Source organism: Pinus tabuliformis, chromosome 5_1 (assembly GCF_031772625.1).
Source record: "Pinus tabuliformis cultivar Carrire ecotype Pingquan chromosome 5_1, CPIR1, whole genome shotgun sequence".
NCBI lineage: Eukaryota > Viridiplantae > Streptophyta > Pinopsida > Pinales > Pinaceae > Pinus > Pinus tabuliformis.
In genome coordinates, this window is record NC_142305.1 from 974814776 (window position 1) to 974835763 (window position 20988).

Consider the following 20988-nt stretch of genomic DNA (forward strand, 5'->3'; position numbering starts at 1 on the left):
TAGTTTTTTTCCTTTTTGCCCACCCAATGGATAATCTCTTTAGCTGATTCAGGTTGCTACATAATCCTTTAGCCTTCCTCTGCTCCATGAGTGGGGGCTGAGCTTGCCAAAACTCCGAGACCATCTTGATACAGTTAGGGTCCTTTAGCCAGGTGGAGTTAGCTTTGTAAGGTGCTCTAGGTTTTCTGAATGAGCCCGCCACTTCCAGATATATGGTGGAGTGACCCGATATTCCCCCAGAACCCACCCATTGTCTATAGATGGTGAGGGATTGTAGGAGGTCTTCATGAATGAGGTATCTTTCTAGCCTTCGCCTTAGAGCTGCTTCACTAATCTGTCTGTTATGCCATGTTGGCATCTTCTTGTTCATAGGGACATCAATGAGGCCATATTGTTCCAAGAGGGTGCTTAGTTGGTCTAAGAGGGGGCCTAGCTGCGAATGGTGCCCCCAGGATTCCTCATGTCCGATGGAGAAATTTAGGTCACCCCCTAGAATAGTAGAATGACTAATCATGGGATTTTCCAGAAATGTTTGCCAGAATGCCAGTCTGTTTTGATTAGGGGCATAGATATTTATAATACGAAGCTGTTTGCCAAATTCTGTCGAGAAAATGTCCATACCCAGGAACCCCTGACCTCCCTAGATGAAATCACCTTGATGGATAGAGGGTTTATCCCAATGGCTAGGCCCTCAGAACTCCCTACCACATCTAGAGCTTGGAGGTGCTAACCGGGAAAGATGGCTTGAAGGGTCCTAACAATCTGCTCAGATGCAACTAGGGTATCCTAAAGAAGTATCATGTCACATGGTACAATGTTCAAAAGTCGCTTGAGGGCCAATTTTTTTGAAGGGCTGGCCAAACCCATACAGTTGTACGATAACCACTTCATTAGGCAACAAAGTCGAGGGTATCAGGTGCTCTAAGTTCCCTTTCAATGGTGTTCTGGTGCCCCTGGGCCACATCTGCCCTCGCGGATTTGATGGCTTTGGACATCTTTGAAGGTCTACCCTGGGAGGGTTTGTGCTCAATGGAGGGGGGAGGGATGCCCAGACCCAACAGGTTAGGGTTCGTCAGTTGACGGGAACAAAGGTTGTAGTAGTGTGAGCCCGAGGCTGTACGGGAGTGAGGGGGATGATGTAGATGATCATGTCCATGGACAGTCGGTGGGGTGGTGGAGAAAATAGGAGAGGGGAGTTTGAGTGCACAATTGATGGGGGTAACCATGCTAGAGATAGATGCAGAATGAGCCAGAGAGACATTTAAATTATTAAAAAATAGTGCAGAGGGTAAGGGAGTAGAAGCAATACCCGATGTAGGAGTAGCCTCTGCAGCAGACTGATATCGAGTCAGTGGAGGGGACATAGGTGGTATCTAGGGAGCACTGGTTTGCTGAGCAATGACTCCATCTGCAACCTTTGAATGATCCAGACTTGTGGGCTGCTCGTCCACAATCGGGTCTTCCGTCTAGCAATGCTTCGTTCCCCTTGTAGCTGTCGAAGTAGTAGGAGTGAGCACAGGATAGTCCCTGTAGCGGTGGCCGACCTTATGGCATCTTCTGCATCAAAATGGTACACCTTCGTAATCGAGGTTTTGGCGACGTGAGAAGTGTCGCCAATGAAGGGTTATCTTTTCCTCCAGCCCCTCCCTTGTGTCCAAATGTACCAGGATACGAACCATTGTCATGATTCCAGTCTTCTTAAAGGATTGATTATGTTCCAGGTATGTGCCTAGAGCATCTCCAATGCGCTTGAATACCACAGGGGTCTAGAATTGCATCGGAAGACCTGACAAGCAGACCCAGATCAGCTCGACTCCTAGTTGTTCCCTCTGGGGGTCGAAGAGTGGATCCCATCTTTTTAGCAGGACCGGTGCGAATTCAATGTGCCAAAACCGGGATAATATCTAGTTTGTATATTCCTCCCTATGGAAGCGCAGGGCAAACCACCCTCGAGCTAGCACCCAGATGATGGGTAGTTCTTTGAGCAGGGAGCCCTAGATCTTGGTGGTCCATAGACGAAGACATTCAACTGAGTAATTCCTACCATGAACATGGCCAACTAGTACCTTCTTTGTAGTCTCTGCAACTTCACTGATCGAAATGTCTTCACCCAGTGCTAGGTTAATGTCCTTATCCACATATTTGAGGCACCTGCCTTTCTTGGGCTTGTCCGAGCGATGAGCAGTTGGAAAATCCTTGAGGAGTCTTCGACAACCCTGATTTATAGTCTGGGGGGTGGATTTAGGGTTAGGTATCGGGGAGCTGAAGTAGCCAAAGCGAATAGGGGTGTTAGGGTTTGGGCCACCAGGGTTTAGGGTTGCACTGGAGAGAGTAGGGTTATTGAGGGAGGAAGGCCCGGACGGATGGATGCGAGAGGTGGACAAGGTGCATTGCGGAGCGGATATGTGGGGGAGTTAGGGTATCGGTGCGTCGAAAGTGGGTGAGGGCTGGAGGCAGGTTCCAAGTAGGTTTAGGGTAGCTGGGGACAGAGGGGGATAGTCTAGACGAGGGGCATCGTCAATGTTAATCGAGGGCAGGGGATGTGGTGCTGATGAACTTGGGCATGCCTAGACGAAGGGTGCAGCTGACAGAGGTCGCAGGGTTGCAGCGAAAGGACCAGAACCCGACACGGAGCGATGGTGAGACCAAATGACCTCCTGGGGATGAGGGTCCTCCTCATAGTCTACCTCGTCCAGCTCCATAGTAACCGACAGTAAACGGTCGGTGGAAGTTACTGTTGTCGAGATGAAAATGAGACGGTGAGGAACCAGGTAATCACGAGGTGAGAGGATGAGAGCCGCAGTAGGTTGAGGAGGGTAAGTAGTTTAGGGGTCAGGCGAGCCTTGAGGGATGCCCATACTATCAGGCCCAAGGCTTTTGTTCCTTTGAACCACCATGGATGCCGCCATCAGAGCTCCCCTCGAGACCCAAATAATTTTATTTTTATTTTTTTTCTTTGCATATATTTTTTTTAAGGTATAATATATGAAAAATCTTTCTAATTTTCCAAGTTTGGGTTTCTGACGTAAAGTCTCTATGATAAATGTGTGTGTGTGCCATTGCATCTTCTACTTTTACTAATAATTTGTTTTCAATAATTCACTACATAGGGTTAAAAATAACATCTATCCTCGAGGTATGTTATCTACCATGACTCTAAGTTATTTTTTCACTCCTAGCCTCAATGCAAGGTTTGTTTTAAGGTTAATGTTAGAAATTGTAGCAAGAAAGGCTAAATTTTACTTGTGCCTTAGTCAAATTTAGTAATTTGATTTTCCATATCAGTAGGATGACTTGGGTGGCAGTTAACTTGTGTGACATGGCCTTCTCTACTAGTTAGCTTAGTAAATTTGAATTATAGGCTTGGAGTAGAGTTGTGCATGTAGTGATTGCTAAACTTTAGCAATCTAATTAAGTATTTTTAGTTGAACTCAGTTAACTGATCTCAAGTAACTAATTGAGTCAGTTGAGTAGTATAATTGTTGTTAACTCAATGATCTCTTAGTTAAACTAGTCAACCAGATAAAAATAGCCCATATAGGCATGGAATTCGAATTGCCTAGCTAGAGTGGAGGCAAAAGGCACATTGTAATCATCAATTGTATACTAGTTGAGTGTACAGTATTGGCAGTTAAGCAGGTGAATCATTCTTTTGGAATTGTGCAAGCAAATAGGAGGAAATTCCTATCTTTTAGGAGCTAATTTCCTCAAGGATTATGTAAGGAAATAGGAGGAAGTTGGGGCCTTGAATTGGCTAAGTGTTGGCCAAAGTAGGCTAGTCAACGAGAGAATAGGTTTACAGTGCAGGGTGTGCTTTAGGATCAAAGCAAGGAATTGTAATAGTTTCTCATTCTCGTCTTATTAATGAAAAGCATCGGAGGGGTTTTTCCCAGTTGGATTCCCCTGTAAATCATTGTGTTCTTGTGGTTTTAATGGTTGCATGTCATTGCATGTGTTTATAAATTGTGATTTCTACTCCATGGAATAACAGAGGAAATTTTCAATCTCTTGTTTTCAGTTCAAATTTATCAGTAGTAGCAAATTTCTATTAATTTCTATAGTTAATCTATTTAAAGACCTCAAGGAACTTATGCTCGTTAGGATTGGTACCGGATACACCACTAGTTAGCCTAATATATCAATTTTCCTAACAATTGCTTTCATTTTCAAAGCTTCAATCATCATAGATGCAATTATCTAGTTATGAACAAGTGTGACCTAAAGGTTACACTGCCCACCCAAACCTTTCCTTCTCCCAACATTTCACAGGAAACGAATGCAAGTGAAGGTGTTTGGACTAAAGCTATCCATAAAATAAAATTGATGGTGTACCCAAATTCCTAGCCTTGAAGACCTTAGTGCTCAAGGCTATAATCACGATTGAAACTTATCAGCCACTAACTAAGGTAGCCAATAGAGTGCCTTTTGATACTAAGGGTCACCACAAATAGTCACATGAGAGTGAAGTGTTTTTTATACCAGGGGTCACCATAAACAACCATGAAAAGTGACTCCCGGTGATTATTGGTTGAACTTTCCCCCCTCAAAGTAATCCTTCCATGCTCCCTAAGGTCTCAAGAATAATGAGGTAGAGATGCAAGACATTGCGACTTTTAATTCAAGTGGCCTCATGGAATGTCTAGGCTATAAATGACCTTACAAGAAAATACATTATCCACCAAGAATTGAATTCTCTTGGTGGTATATATATATATATATATATATTATGTTTGCAAGAGGTCGAAATGGTAGAGTTTATACTTTATATTGCCCAAACTATAATATGGCTATGGTCTAAGTACTTTATCTCTAATATTTTTGATGGGAAATTCATTGTTGTTAACATGGTATTTCCACAGTTTGCTAGAATTGTTTGTTTATTGTGGATCCATCCCATCACAAATACATGTTTAGATTTTACTTGATTTGGATAGTTCTTTATGAGGAAGAGTTGATAATTATACTTCTAATGGCTTAGGTGAGTGTGTGGTATCTCGATGTTGGCTTGTAGATGAACTTCTTAACAGCCTTTGGCTTCTATGTGGGGATTTAAAATAGTTGTGTGTCAAAAGGATATAGAAGTAGTATTATTGGTGCACCTATCAAGGAAAACAAACCCTATCTATCTCTAAAGGCCCAACATGGGTCGTATGACCCTAAGCACACTAATATTCTTCAAAGGCTTGATTCATCTAGAAAAATTTCAAGAACAATTGGATTAAATTTATGAAATGCTTGATAGGGCTATGAGATAATTCCTTTTGGTTTTGACTCATATGGAGGTCACCCACTTGATGTCATTGACATGACCACCTCATTAAACCACAAACCCATCTAGTTTATACTATAATAATGGGAGTTGAATAAATGTAAATGTCTCACATTCATTTTATCCTTAATGTTTTGCACCTCCATAACCCAAGCTCCTTGATCTACATTTGTGTTGTGTGGAACTTGATTCTTATGCCATGTCAAGATGGTGGATGGATAATATGGTGGGAAGCGGACATTTCCAAAATGGTCACCTCTCTAGGTAGGTAAGGCAAGTAAATTTATCAAATTCATTATAGTTGCAATAATGCAAAATGAGATGGAAGGTCTTATGGGGGAGTTGCAATGGGCCTTTATGATAAATAAAAGTAAGCTTATGCTAGTGTCATATACTTTGGGTGGATGATGTTTGCCAAGTAAGAGGTAGTTAATCACGTAGAAAACTTCATTGGATCAATATTTGCCACCAACCTATGAAATATTTACTCTTTCCACTAAGGAAACCAATGAGAATATATCAACCATAAAAAATTCCTTAGGTTGGACTTCTAACCACGAAGGAAGTGAATGAGAATTTGTAGAGTATTCAATGATGTTAAAAACCTAAGGCCTCTTCATAGGTATGCATGAAGCTACCCAAAAGTGCCTTGATATAAGTATGTGTAAGGTTACTAAAGAGTAATAGCTCAAGTGGTGGGAAGGTTGGTCTTACACTCTTCCCACCTAGGTTCAAATCTTAAATCAGACTTGGTCCATTGTGATAATTCTAGAAGGGTAGGCACCCCCTCATGAGTTAGGCTTCCAAAAGGTGGGTGCGTCCTTAAACATCCTGGCCCTTGTTGAGTCATAAGTTGTTGGAATGTATGGCTTGTGGGTTGTTGGATATACACTTGGGTTATAGTGGTAACTAGTTTGTCATAAAGCCTCGAAGATATAAGAGAGGATCTACCATAAAAATCCCAATATAAACCCTAAAAATTAAAAGATATCCAGGACATTCACCATAAACAAAACCAAGAATATAGAGAGAATAAGCCTTGAAGTAGGATGGCTCCATCAAATACTCTTTACAGAGGAATCACTCCATAACTAGCCATACTTGCTACAAGACAATACAATGCAACATTACTCATGTTTATTTATGTTCTTTCATGAGTAATCATGGGATATTATGCCTACTACTCCTTATTATTTTATTTTATTTTAATTACATAGTGGGCCTATTCCAATATTATGGCCACCTTACATTTATTATACCCTTGGGTACCTCCCTAGGCACCCCATGTTATCCTCCTTCTGCACATTACATTCCATTTCCCTTAGCATGTTTAATCTTTAAAACATGGAAATTAGCCATATAATATGACCTACTAAGCTTGTTAATGCTCATTCCCTTACCTTGACGACTATTGTTTCTTTGAGTGGCAGGGGTGGTGACATAAAGCAACCATAGCCATTAGTTCTTCTTTATTTGCCTCTTCAACCTATGGTTCCTTTAAGACATCTAGCTCCTTAGTTTCTTATTCATGTTTATGCACTTCACGGGGATTTGCTTCAAGTGCTTGTATAACCTTTTCTTCTAATTCAACCATGATCTCTTCATCTGATGTGTCATTAGGTACTACAACTTGTTTCCCTATAGTTACCTCTTCATGTGCCTCCTTTATTTCATAAGAGAAATATCTTGCAATGTAACTTTATTTTTATTGTACCACAACTTCAAAAACCTTTTTTGCACATTAATATTAACTATATCAATTGAGTCCATCCAAGCATATCCAAAACGATATCCACATCATTCATATCTACATCATAAAAATCTAAATGCAACACATATTTATCTATGGTAATATTTAAATCTTTACAAATTTGAACATTTTCAAGTCTATTCAGTAGGGGACCCTTAATCCTAATCCTCTACATGCTCGTAATTGAAGCTCTTGACTAAGTAATTAGCTCAACGATGATTTTGGGTCTAATTGGAGGGATCTGCCAAAACTAAAGCTCCTTCTTGGAAATTCCAAATGACTAGACTTCCTAGGTCTAAACCACAGAGCTTCTGGACACCCTATTTGTACTCATGGGATCAAACATTCAATGGGATAAACATATTGCTATAAATAATGCCAACAACTTATGCCCCCTTGACTGGCCTCCCAAAAGTAGTAGTGGATTTACTTACACAGATTTTAAAATTTTGGGGCATGCCATTTGCCTTATAGGCACTAATCTAGATGACCAGGGCCATTTTTAAAATTGTTTTAATTTTGACAATTTTGGGGTCTTGAACTTTTGACATAGTTTTCAATGATTTCCCATGCATTGTTCACACCAAATACAGATAAATCTTTTTATTTTATTTCTAATGAACTAAGGAAGGCCTAAAACATTCAAATGAGCAAAATGATATAGCCTTGGCAAGGCTCCCGTCTCTTGAATACCTTAAATTTGTTCAACTCAACATTCCCATTTAACCATAATTTCATGCCAAGGTTAAGGTTCTTGCATATTACAGTTTTTGCCTCTTGGATTTTGCTGACATTTATAAAATATGGTTTTAGCTTCTTGTTATTGGCTTCTTTCAAATGAGCATATTTGACATTGGAAACAAGTTATCACCATCATGGCCAATTTGTATTACTTTGCATATTGCAACATTTTCATTCTTTCTTTCATTAATAGATTTGGATTTCACTATATTATTATGCTCTTTATAATATCTCACGTCAATTCTTGCCATCTTCATTTCATTATCAACATAATATGCATTAGGAATCATGTAGAGACCTATGGGAAGTGATAGTGTGACCACAAAGAACAAGACAACTAAGTGGATCACCGAGTCCTTTACTATGGTGGTCAAATAATAATTTGCACCAAAATCTTGGTCACAACTCATGTATACTATTCATCCTACTAGGTTCCATCCAAAGCAACATATTGATGCTTAGAAAAGACCCTCAATAATTTTTAATGAGCCAAAGTTGATAAATGGAAAAGGGTTTCATAGAGTTAATTGGGAGCTTTGTTGCTCTTTGAGAGAGTTTGGGGGCTAGGGGTATTATTCAAATGATTGTTCAAGCATGAGGACTATGTCCTAGGTGGGCAATTAGAGATGTTGAGGGCAAGGGAGTTTGGAAAGTCTTTCCAATGCATCTCATTTGGCAATGTTTACCACTTGGAAGGCATCATGCATGCTAGTGGATCTCTCTATAAACCCTCTTTCTCACTCCTTCTCATGTTAAGATCTTTGGTGTTCATGTTCAAAGAATTTGGAAGCCTTGGGAAGCCATAAAACACTTCCTCTCTTAGAAGAAGGTGTCTCTTCTATTGGACTTGCCATTTTTTGATCATTACTTCTAGTAGTCACCTTTAACTCCTTTTTAAGGGAATCCATTGGCAAAGTCCTCTTGGTTCTCAACCTTACGACTCTTTATGCAGGTGTTCAATATACTAATAAAATTTTAAATGACCTCCCCCAAAAACTTCTTGACTCCCTTGAGCCAATGTTAAGAGAAGTTTACATTGTCCAATGTCGATAAATTCATCTCAAGGCACATCCTTATTCTAGAGAATTTGGTGATAACACTTAAATTTCCATACCTCAAACTTGGTGGGAAGACTAACATTAAAAAATACGCAATTTCTCCAACTACAAACCAACCATGGTATCCACACACACACACACAACTTTTATTAATATTTAAAGATAACACTATTAAAGGAAATTAATGAAAAGTGAAATTTAAATGACCTCCCACAAAATCTTCTTGACTCCCTTGAGCCAATGTTAAGAGAAGTTTACATTGGCCAATGTCGACAAATTCCAAAGAATTTGGTGATAAAACTTAACTTTCCATACCTCAAACTTGGTGGGAAAACTAACATTAAAAAATACCACAATTTTCTCCAACTACAAGATCCCGTCCCCCTCCCCCCAACAACACACCTTTTATTAATATTTAAATAAAACATTATTAAAGGAAATCAATAAAAAGTGGAAATACACTCATACCACTCCTAATTTTCACTAATTTCCATGAGATGTATCGAGTGATTCCCAATTGATATGGATTTAGACTTTGAAGTTTTTATGATCAAGTATGGTATTTTCTCATAATGTTTTAAATTTATATTAGTAAACGACATGGTTGATTCATTGTGATTGGTAAAATACTCTCTTTTAAATTTACATAAATAGATTCACTAATTTCCACTAGATGTATGGAGTGATTCCCTATTGATATGGATTTAGACTTTGAAGTTTTTATGATCAAATATGGTATTTTCTCATAACGTTTTAAATTTATATTAGTAAAAAACATGTTTGATTCATTCATTGTGATTGGTAAAATACTCTCTTTTAAATTTACATAAATAGATAAAAATGCTCTTTTAAATTTATGTTGGTAAAATAAATGTTTGCAATTCACTAAATTTATGTTGATAAAAGAAATGTTTGTAATTTACTAGATGTATGAAGTGATTCTCTATAAATATGGATTTGATTTTTCAATATTTTTATGATCAATTAAGGTATTTTCTTAAAATGTTTATCAAATTTAAATATATAATTATAGTGTAGGTAAATCTATTGTGATTTTTAATGAATAAAATGTATTTTTTTTTTAAAATTTGTATTAGTAAAATAATTGTTTGATTCATTCATTGTGAATAGTAAAATACTTTTTTTTTTAAATTTACATAAATAAATAAAAATCAATTTATATTTGGTAAAAAATAATATTTGATTCATTTAAAAATGGTCCTTTAAATTTATATTGGTAAAAAAAATATTTGTAATCCTTTAAATTTATATTGGTAAAAGAAATGTTTGTAATGGTCAAAAACCTATATTGCAAGGAATGTTTGTGTCCATTGTGAATCGTCATGGGTAATTTTTTTGAAATCTTTGTAATATACTTCCAAACTTTTTAAAACTTCCGTGGGAAAATGCTCTTTAATTTTAAGATCTTTGATGAAATATCTTTACGCGGATTTGATCTCGCGATCTACCGAAATAACCATCGATTTTATGTTTGTATAAATCACCAATGATCCAAAAGGTCGTTACTGGTTCGCTTCGTCTGTGAAGCCATATCTATTCGGCTCTCCGATGACTTTAAGATAAGACAAGCTTAAAATACGATGGGGGTTTCGCGGTCTCTAAAACCCCTTCAAACGAGCTGCTGTTCTTGTAGGCACATCCCGTTGGAGAAACGGTTTCCTCTTCTGTGCCATTTCCACTGCCCCAATGTTTACGTCAATGAATCGATTTCACGGGGTGCCGAAATCCCTTCGTTTTCACTTGCTCAAGCACTAGGATCTGAAATTGATCCTAGTATACATGTTGGACGTTTTCCTACTGATTTATTTCTTGCATACATTGGTGCACGCTTAAAACTGACATTTAGAATAATTGGATTGCTGTGGCACTGAACGCTTGGTGGCATTCTTGTTTCCAGCGAATTCACCCAGCGGCCGTGGAATTTCAGTTCCTTGTCCGTAATAGTTACAAGATTCATTCAGTTGATTTTCATGAATACCGCACCTTAGCCTTTTCAGGTCATTATTATCAAGGTTCCATTCAATTATTCTTTCCATGTGTTTTTCAGGGCTTTCTTTTCGGGTTAATTTTCCAGACATTGGCTCTCTGCAAAACCAACCGTTGAAAAACATCTCGATTATATCCGTTAAAGGTAAACTTTTTATCTAAAACAAGATCATCTTCACTGTTTTGGCCAGAAACCTTTATTCAGAGTACCAACATTGCTGCCCACTTATAGCCTCACTGTTTCTTTATTTAATCTGAGAGGGAATTTGGTTTTAAGTTTTAAGCAGAAGAGTAATCACATGGATTCGGTTCCTGCTCCATCCCCGGCTACGGCCCCCGACCCTGTCTCGAGTGCAAATCACAAATCCTTTGTACCGCACATTCCCCGCAAGAATAGTAAGAAGAGGCGGAGAATGCGTGGGGTTATCACAGATCAGGTCCCCAGGAACCAGTCCAATTACCATCACAGTGCATCCCCTGGTAATAGTGCTCATCATAATACATTTCGGAATGATGACATTGACCATGATGATCGCCGGTCCACTAATCCAGCCAGGTCCTATGAAACCGCTGAAAAAGCCCCCACGAGAAAGAATTATACTTGGCATCGGCAACAAACCCTACCTTTACGTGGTACTACTACAGCCGAATTAGATAATACGTGGGCCGAAGGACACCTTCAGTCCAAGGGAGAAGACACCTCAAGAAATGACAGACAGTTTGATGGTCCAACCGGGAGTTGTTATTCATATCCTCATCACGACAGCTTCCAGTCTCAGCGAGACAGCTGCTACAGGCTATGGAAGCAGCTGGATGACGCCTATGATGCCAGAGAACGGTATGCAGAATTATCTGCTTTGATGGCATGTAAAGTTTCTTGCAGGTTAAATTTGCACTTGGTTGAAGAATTCAAACACAAAGTTAGTTGTCTGTCTGAAAAATTGGTCTGTAAGTTGTAACTTTATTCTTTTAACAGGCGTCTTTCAATGAAGGAGGAGGATCTTGCCAGGCGAGAACAGGCTGTTCGAACTCGGGAAGAACTTATTACACACTGGACAGCACAGGCACAAGCTGAAAGATTGGAAATTGCTTATATCAGGCAGCAAGCAATAATGCTGAAAGAGCAAGTGGATAGAGAAAGATGCAAATTGGAAACGGAGGTGTGCATATTTTGTTTTGATTTGCTTGGTCCATGCTTTTATTTTGTAGTACATTGTCTTATTCCTCAGTTTCATGCCCATTAACTAATGCAGCCAAAGAGACTAGAGACTATAAGGCCAGATATGGAGCCAATTATTTTAGCAGTAAGTTTTTGTTTTATTGCTCGGCATTGGCATACGATATAATGAGTTCATACTATACAGGTCAAGACAGCTATGGATTCACAATAGCTTGCCTTCTTTGCCATTACCCCTACGCTTAACAATAGTTACTGTATGAATACACTATTCTAGATATATTATTTAAAAATTGAAGTAACATGACAGTCACAAATGCAGATCAACAATAGCATAGTTTTGTGGACTTACGAAATATCATCCTAAATATGAAAGGAATGCCAGTTATAGAAAAACAAAATATAAAATTTCATTTGACCCCCACATCCATGAAAGGAGCTAACTTCTGTTACATAATTATTTTTGTATGAGATATAATCAATTAGTGTAAATGGGTTGAATGTAATGAAGCCTTTGTTTAAAGGAATATTGAAGAGGCAGAAGTGAAAGTGTGCCTTCTAGAATGTGTTCCCAGACAAAAGAATGCATGTCAAAGTCAGGTATTCCTGACATTTTCCCAACCGACATTTTCGTTGCTTTGTCCTTGACTCTAGTTGTCCTATTGTTATTGCTTGTTGTTGTTGTTTATCAAGCAAACTTATTATATAGATTACATAACTTAGGACAGATTCCTGAGAGAATTTGCTAGAACAAGCGAGAGAATGCACAATTTTGTGAAGTGAGTTACTTGTTATAAACATAGTTTTATTTGCATAGTTGCAGAATTATAGGCATGAACATGCAAACTCGTGGACCAGAACAGCTTAGAATTGCACAAGCTGTGACTGAATGCTTGCCATAAGTAAGCAGACTAGGAATATTTGTAGAAATGTAGGTATCAATATGCGAATTCATGGATTTCCAGGCTTGTGGATAAGTTCAATGTGAACCTTTCAAAGTGTGAACTTGTGGAGGGTTCACCCATTACGGACTTTTAGGATCATGCTACTGGGTTAGAAGCATAGTTATATGGTAGTGTTTACGTATGGTTGCTTTTTACCATCGTTGATTGGGCGTTGTGAGATGCTAAAATTTCCCATTGGTGAAAACATAAAAAATGTGTTTTCTTAGAATTGCAAAAAGCAGTTGTGAAATGTTCTTAAATTTTTTTTGATAAGATGCCTCTCAAGATTGTTAACATGCTAATCATTTGTTGCGTATCAAGAGGTGGGGTGTTGATTGACACTTGGAGGCATGAGGCCAGCTTTGACTTGAGAACCACAACTCTGTCACTTTTCAACACCCATCTATCACTTTACAATGCCCACCTTGCGGGACTCACCACTATTTGAGGAATCAAACTTGAGTGGGGGCTATGAATTGCCTCACTCTCACCAATGCAATGTGCCTCTTGCAGCACAATGCCCTTATAAAATATTGTCTGTAAACATTTACATAATTATTGTCTCTCTTTTATAAATAATAAATGTTGCTCAGCTGAGGAACACTTAAGTTTAAAGCTATTGACTTAATGTTAATTAATAATTATCGCTAGTGGATGAAATATAGAAAATTTAAGATTGATGGAAAATAAAAGATGTTGCAAGTGACTAGTTCAAATCATTTTGATTTTTGCCATGTCATCCCTCATATTGACATGAGTGATAAAGATGTATTTGCAGGGATACACACCCTATTTTTGTGCTTGAAAATTGGCTCAACCTGCTCCTTGATGTTGTTAAGGTTGGATGCTTTGGTTGGTGGTGTTCATTGGATTGATTGAAGGGGTTTGGGATAATTATTGGCATTTGTATTCTAAAGAAAACAATATAGCATATTCTTTGCCCATTTTGCTATCATGATGATGCTTGATGAGATATAGGGTGCTCATCCTTTTGGTTGTACTTTGGAGGACCATGGGGGGATGGAGTCGTGGTTTCATGATGACATGCCATCTCATTGCCCTGGAAGAGCTATCTAGTGTTTTTCTAGTTTGTTGTGTTGAAGAAAGTGTAACTAGGTTCGGTCTTCATCATGACATGTAATTATGACTGATGTAAATGATGAAATAAAGAGAACAAAATTATTATTGTAAACTTGCTTCATGGGTTTCATGAGCAAGTGATTTTAGAATAATAGGATTTGTCATTTAGAGTCTAGAATTAATGTCATGTATGAAGAGCTCTTCTTGAGCCTATATTTAATGTATACAAGTCTGTAGAAATGTCTAGAAGCCATCCAAAGACAAGCGCAATCACTCTTGAAGAAGTTGGCCTACAAATTGAATTAAAGGAAGATCAAGTCGGCTCACTATATAGAAACACATCCCTTCATACAGTCAAGCCGACTTATTTATGACGGGAAACCACTATATATAGGCACCAAGGCACTTCACATTTCCTCAGTTCAGGAATTTAGATCATCCTTTGAATTTAGATGGGTAATAATAAGAGGACAGTTCGGATCCCTAGAACAGAAGCTAATTCGATGGAAGGAGCAGCAAGAAAAGATGATAATGGAACAACGAAAAGATCTAAGGGCTAGCTGCAAGTACAGTGATTCAGATACCTCTCTTTGATGTTCGAATGAGGCTACAGTGATCTCTGAATTTGGATGGGTAGAGGCAGAATGAGGTTCGGATACATCTCAGTGTTCTTCGGATGGGTAGTGGCAAAATCTCTGTGGAAACTTTAGAATGGACCTGTCCCTTTGATGAGGAATATCTCAGTGATCCCACAGTGACACACTCTGTCTCAACATACATTCTATATGCAGTCATAATCTTGGCATAGATGTAATCATGGTCTCGATATAGTTACAAGATCATGATCTTGATGAAGATCTCAATGCAACTCTCATATATATATACATATCTCAGTATGGAGATCTAATTGTTATGATGAAGATCTCGGTGAAGGTGCAACAGTAATGTAGATCTCGGTAGTGCAGTAGTGATGGCATTGGTATTGTAGCAGTGATGATGATCTCAACAATGACGAAGAAGAGGATTGGTGTCTTGATCTTGGAATGGCTAAATAGGTCAAGGGTCATGGTCTTGGTATTCGTCAATTGGAATTTCTATAAGAAGAATTTATGTGTTTTCCTCTCAAAGAGTGAGAGGTTTTGGCCCTGGCAGAAAGCCAACATCTTGTGTTCTTGTCTCTTTTGTTTTGGTAACTATTTGATGAACTAAGAAGACACACTCTAATAATAACAAGTGAAGATTGTGCTAATAAGAAAAAGTAAAAAATACCTCACATGATGAGAAGAATCATATTAACTTAATTTGCCCTAGATTCTTCAACATGGTATCAGAGCTAAGGTGCTGAAGTCAAAGGAAGGGCAAAAAAGAGACATTCAAGTATCAAGTTTCAAGAAGGGCATCAAAACAAGTCGAAGGATATCAAAGAAAAGAATCAAGATCTACATTGAAGAATCGAACCCTGATTTTGATCAAACCTTAGATCGAAGAAGCAGTCTACAACAACAAGAGTTTTTGTTTGCGTAGTCATCATCAAAAGACCACCAAGACCCTCATCAAGTTGTCTACAAAGCAAGGTAGCTTGAAGGACCTCAAAAATGAAGATCACATCACCTTGGAAAAGGTTGAAACCCTAGAAGCAGTCCATATCTACACTACAAGGAAGGCAAAGCATAGTGAAGGCGAGAAGTTATTGTCATCTTCAAGGTTATAAAAACAAGCAAGGATCATCTCCTTACCCTAGAAGAAGATTATCCAAAGAAGCAGCAAATCATCCTCATCATAAGGAGCCACCTTTTCTATTGAAGAAAAGCTTTTTCATCTGAAAGAAGATCATCCAAGAGGAAGCTCTAATCATCAAAGTGATCAAGTGGAAGAGTTCATCTTCACTTGTCAAGTAAGTATCTTTTATTTTATAATCAAGTTTGGTTAAATGACTTCGTGTGTGCAAGGAGATCTATAAATCGGTTGGGTCATCGAAATTCCTTGCATAAGAAAGGAGGATAGATATAGTCCCCGGAAGAGAAGTCATTGATGTCTATGGAAAAGTCTCTGAAGGTCAAGCATTGTTTGAATGCATGTAAAAGGATCAAGGGACTCATAGGATTCTTATGAAATTAGTCAAAGGTCCTCTCATCCCTATGTAGCAGGAGAGGAGACATAAAAGAGATATATGAAATACTAGAAGATATATTCTCTGAAAATGCAGTAAATAAGGTCATATCACTTAGACCTGATCTACAGAAAATTAAAGGTATCAAAGAATGAAGGAATATCTTCATGAGATCTCAATTAGGAGATCTGGGAGAAATGATAAGAAGATAATCATCATTGTTCTAATTGATAAGCAAGGTAACAAATGTCAAGAAAGTTACCTCATTCAACTTGTGGTCTCTATGTTAGATAGAAAAAAGACAAGTTGAGGGCGAAAATGTTGAAGGTTAAAAGACTCAAACATTGCAGAAAGGGAATTTTGGTCCTCAAAACAAGACAAAACAATATAGCTAAGATTCAATGCTATAGAAAGATTATGAAAAGAAAGCTCATATCGTTAGAAAGATGGAGGAAGCTAAAGAAAAGGGCCAAGGAAAGAGGGAGTAACAGATCTCTACTATGATTGAGATGGTATCCCTCACAAAAGGGTCTTATCATAAGCTCCTCAATCTTTTGATATGGCCATGACAATAAGATGCATCGTGGCATCATGGAAGCATTAGAAACAAGAGCTCATGACATCACCATGGGAATCATGAAGGACAAAATCCATGGCAGTCAAACATGAAGGATATAGCTCTTGGGAACCTCATTGAACATTGAAGGAAAGGATGAAGTCATCTAGGACAAGGCTCATCATACATCAAGTCAAAAAGGAAACATCTACCAGATGGGGATATACAAGATCCTCAAGATTCTCTGATGGAATCCTCATCGGAGGGTTCACTAATCTAGAGAGGAAGCAAGTGTTTCATCAAAAACTCCAACTTGTGGAGTTCATGGGATGATGGTATGATGACATGAGAAATGAAGCAGATCAAGGGGTTGAAGATCTTTTCAATCAAGGAAGCTGTTGGAAGAAGCCTAGATGACCTAAAGGTAAAATGAGGTATGTATGCTTGTATTTGATATTATAAAGTCATGTCGTATGGTTGTAGGTAACATGGATCACTACTTCTATCTTGAGAAGCATGATCAAGGGAAAAGGATCTCCTCCTCTGAAAGGATGCAAGAAGGCATAAGTCGCACTAGATGAAATCAACATAATATGTCCTCATATGAAGTATGAGGTGGTTGACTACAATTAAGGAACTCTGATTGAAAGCTCCTGGGAATGGAATGTGTGAGGAAGGAAGAGATCGTGAGATATGCAACCCTGATGAAGGCAATCAACATCCAAAGGACCAAAAAGATTTGACTAGGAAATCTCCCGGAAAGATATGAAGACTCTGATGAAAGTCTGGAAAAGATGGAGACCCTTGACAATGGATATCTTTGGGAGATATGTTAACATGTATGCAGGATGCTGATACATACAGGAAGATGCCATGATGAAGAGCCATCTCGTAAGGTACTATTTGATTTAATGTTATGTTTTGATTTCTTGAATAATATCTGGATGAGTTCATGTAGGGCTACTAGAACAAGGGTTGTAAGTACAAGTACAACTAGCATTCATGTGGTGGATGGAAATTCCTGAAAGAAACATGATGAGGAAGAAGTAGCCATATGACGAAGGTTCCAGATATGTATCAAGAAGGCCACTTTCCATGAAGAAAGGAATGACATGATGAACCAAGAAGGAAAGTGATGGATGGCTAATGCCCTACACGAAAGAAGCTCGACTGAATATCATGGGATCAAGGAAGGAGATTGATCAAGTAGCTGAAGGACCCACGAAGAAGAAGTTGCTGATGAAAAGGAGAGTCCCTAGTTAAGAGGGAGCTCTGACAAGTCCCTAATTGAGAGGGAGCTTGGGCAAGTTCCTGGTCAGAGGGAACTTGGGTACATTCCTTTACAGGAATGGGCATGTCTTCCCTAGTTGAGAGGGAGAGATAGACACAACATTCTTGTCTTCACTTGGGAAGAAAGAATGGAGGATTGGGTAATCATTTGACATCTGATGCTCTTTGAGGATGTGTAGGGCATCCAAGATAAGAGTAGGCAAGAGGACCGATATTCTTTGAGGGTTGGGAACCCAAGATAAGAATAGTCCTAAAAGGTCATATTCAGTGAACACCTGGGTGGGTATGTACCTTGAGAGACAATGATGGTGTCTATAGTCATTGGTCTCGCCAACATTGTGCTTTGATTTGATGAGAGACAGAGCTGTCAGTCAAGGCCTTGCCATGGAAACAATGTTGGTTACTATGATGCTATACAAATGGGTTACCAATCCGATTCTTCTTATGAGAAATTCTTCAAATTGAGAATGACCAATTACCATTATGAATACCTCCTTGGTTAAGAGGGAGTGTTGAAGAAAGTGTAACTAGGTTCCGTCTTGATAGTGACATATAATTATGAGTAATGTAAATGATGAAATAAAGAGAACAAAATTATTATTGTAAACATGCTTCATGGGTTTCATGAGCAAGTGATTTTAGAATAATAGGATTTGTCATTTAGAGTCTAGAATTAATGTCATGTATGAAGAGCTCTTCTTGAGCCTATATACAAGTCTATAGAAATGTTTAGAAGGCCTCCAAAGACAAGCACAATCCCTCTTGAAGAAGTCGGCCTACAAATTGAATTAAAGGAAGATCAAGTCGGCTCACTACATAGAGACACATCCCTTCATACACTCAAGTTAGCTTATTTATGATGGGAAACAACTATATATAGGCACCGAGGCACTTCGCATTTCCTCAGTTCAAGAATTCAGATCATCCTTTGAATTCAGATGGGTAAAAATAAGAGGACAGTTGGGATCCCTAGAACAAAAGCCTAATTCGTTGGAAGGATGTTAAATTATGGTATTTTCTATGCTTAGAGCAATTTACTTCAATTTATTCTTATTAGCCCAATGTCAATTCTCAGTATAGCAATCACATTAACATATAAGTAAATTGCTGATAGAACATAAATAAAATCGACAGAAGACAAGCTAAGACAAGAGACACAAGATGTGGCGGCTAGCCAAGGACAAGCCCCAATGTGGGGAAACCCATTGATCAATTCTTCTATATTCTTCAATAATTCAACAGAGAGAGAGAGATAATACAATATCACAAATCTGTGATTTTATATCAGCAGCAATACAACACCAACCAGCAAAGTCAAAGCTGGTCAAACAACTCCAATTTGACCTCAAGTCAACCTTGAAGAACTCGATCTTCAACAACAAACATAGGCAGCCCAAAACAACCCTCGATCAACGGTCAAACATCAGTCAATGAACAACAGCATGCGGTCAGCCCTAACCAGTCAACGCTAGTCAACGTTTTGGTCAACGCTGATCAACATGACACCCAAAACAAAAATGCGCAGATCAGATTTGGTCAATGCTGGGTCAACGCATTCCTCAACAACTCGGTCAACGGTCAGCAACCCTGCACCTTGGTCAACACAACCTTGAAAGTCAACGCAACCCAGAAAAGTCAATGCAACCCTAAAAATAGAAATCTGTCCTCCTTCTACCACGTGTGGGAGATCAGTTGCTCCTATGCTTGCCCAATCAGATTAGGAGAGAGAAGATAAAGAGATGAGTGATGGTGAAATGAGGCACAATGTCTCCTTCCTTTATATGCAACGTTGCGGTTAAGCTGTGGGTGTGCCACTTTATCTTGCTGGCCGACCTTGACAAACTATCAAGAAATACAAATAAATTCATATCTCCATGAATACGTGTCGGAATTGGATGATCGTTAGATCAATCCTACACCTCTCGACGAGAGGAATCCAAGAAAAATATCAGCTGCCATAAATAAGATGACCCACATGGAGTTTGGCCCTAGTTGCCAATTTTAACACTCCCTCTCAACTAGGGAGAACTCCATCTGCTAATCCATCTGTCTGTCGGTACTATCTTTGCCATCAAATGCACTGCCCTGCACTGCTTGGCTTTGCTCTGCTGAACTATGAAGAAGAAGAAATGATCGAGGATGTATCATACCATCCTCTATTGACCTGAAGTCAGTCCCAGATAAAAGAGAGTGCTCAATAGCGCTCTTACTGACCTGAAGTTAGTTCCAATTGATCCCAGATCAATGTCATCCTAGCATAGGGAGTACGACAGATACATGATGCGTCCATCGGTACTACATTGGTCCCTATCCTCATTTCCCTACTCATTGGCCAAATGAGAGGTACTTCCCATGAGTCCCAGACTGCATGGGTAGGATGTCTCGACAGGGGAAGGATGAACCACTCATCCTGCCTACGTGTCGCCATGGGGTATCACAGGGGAAGGCTGAGCCATTCACCTTGTACACAGCGCACCACTAGGAGAGGGTGAGTAACCCTATGGTCGCTCGTCGCTCCAAGAAGTACCCAAGCCCCGTGGAGCTCCCAGAGATAAATGTATGCATCATAAAGGACCCTCATAAGAGGGTCTCTCAACAACTCCTATTCGTTCTCGGAAAGTCAAGAATTTGACCTTTCCTAGGGGCTTTGTCAGAATGTTGGCGACCTAGTCATATGTACCGATATGATGGAGCCTTATTGCTCCTCGCTGTACCATATCCCGGATAAAGTGGTACCTGATATCGATGTGCTTGGAGCGATCATGAAATATGGGATTCTCGGATAAACGTTCCCACTCTGGTTGTCGCAAATGTTGTTGGGAAAAGTATCCAATACGGAATGACCCTATCCCATTCTAAGGGTGATAGTACCTCAGCAACAATCGAAGCAAAGCTATCTAAGATTTCTTCTTTATGAAAGTAAAATAGGGGAGAAAGAGATCTACTAACCGATGTCTTTCGCTAATGGTTGATCCAATCTTCTCTCCTTGCTGCTTGCTCCCGGCT

General features: G+C 39.0%; 1 protein-coding gene across 7 annotated transcripts in view; it reads left to right on the forward strand.

Annotated features, from left to right (window-relative positions):
• Positions 1–10336: 10336 nt before the first annotated feature.
• The window catches only part of LOC149167995 (uncharacterized), a 98138-nt gene continuing 87486 nt past the window's right edge, over positions 10337–20988 (forward strand). For 2 of the 7 annotated variants that reach the window (XR_016260984.1, XR_016260985.1), the window contains exons 1-3: positions 10337–10772; positions 10887–11663; positions 11802–11985. Coding sequence is in view for 5 of the 7 variants with exons in the window: in XM_089433286.1 (XP_089289412.1) it covers positions 11125–11663; positions 11802–11985 (723 nt within the window). In the remaining 2 variants the exon portion in view is untranslated. Of the gene's footprint in view, positions 11664–11801; positions 11986–20988 lie in introns of all 7 variants that reach the window. The other 5 variants (XM_089433286.1, XM_089433290.1, XM_089433289.1 and 2 more) reach the window with 5 other exon arrangements.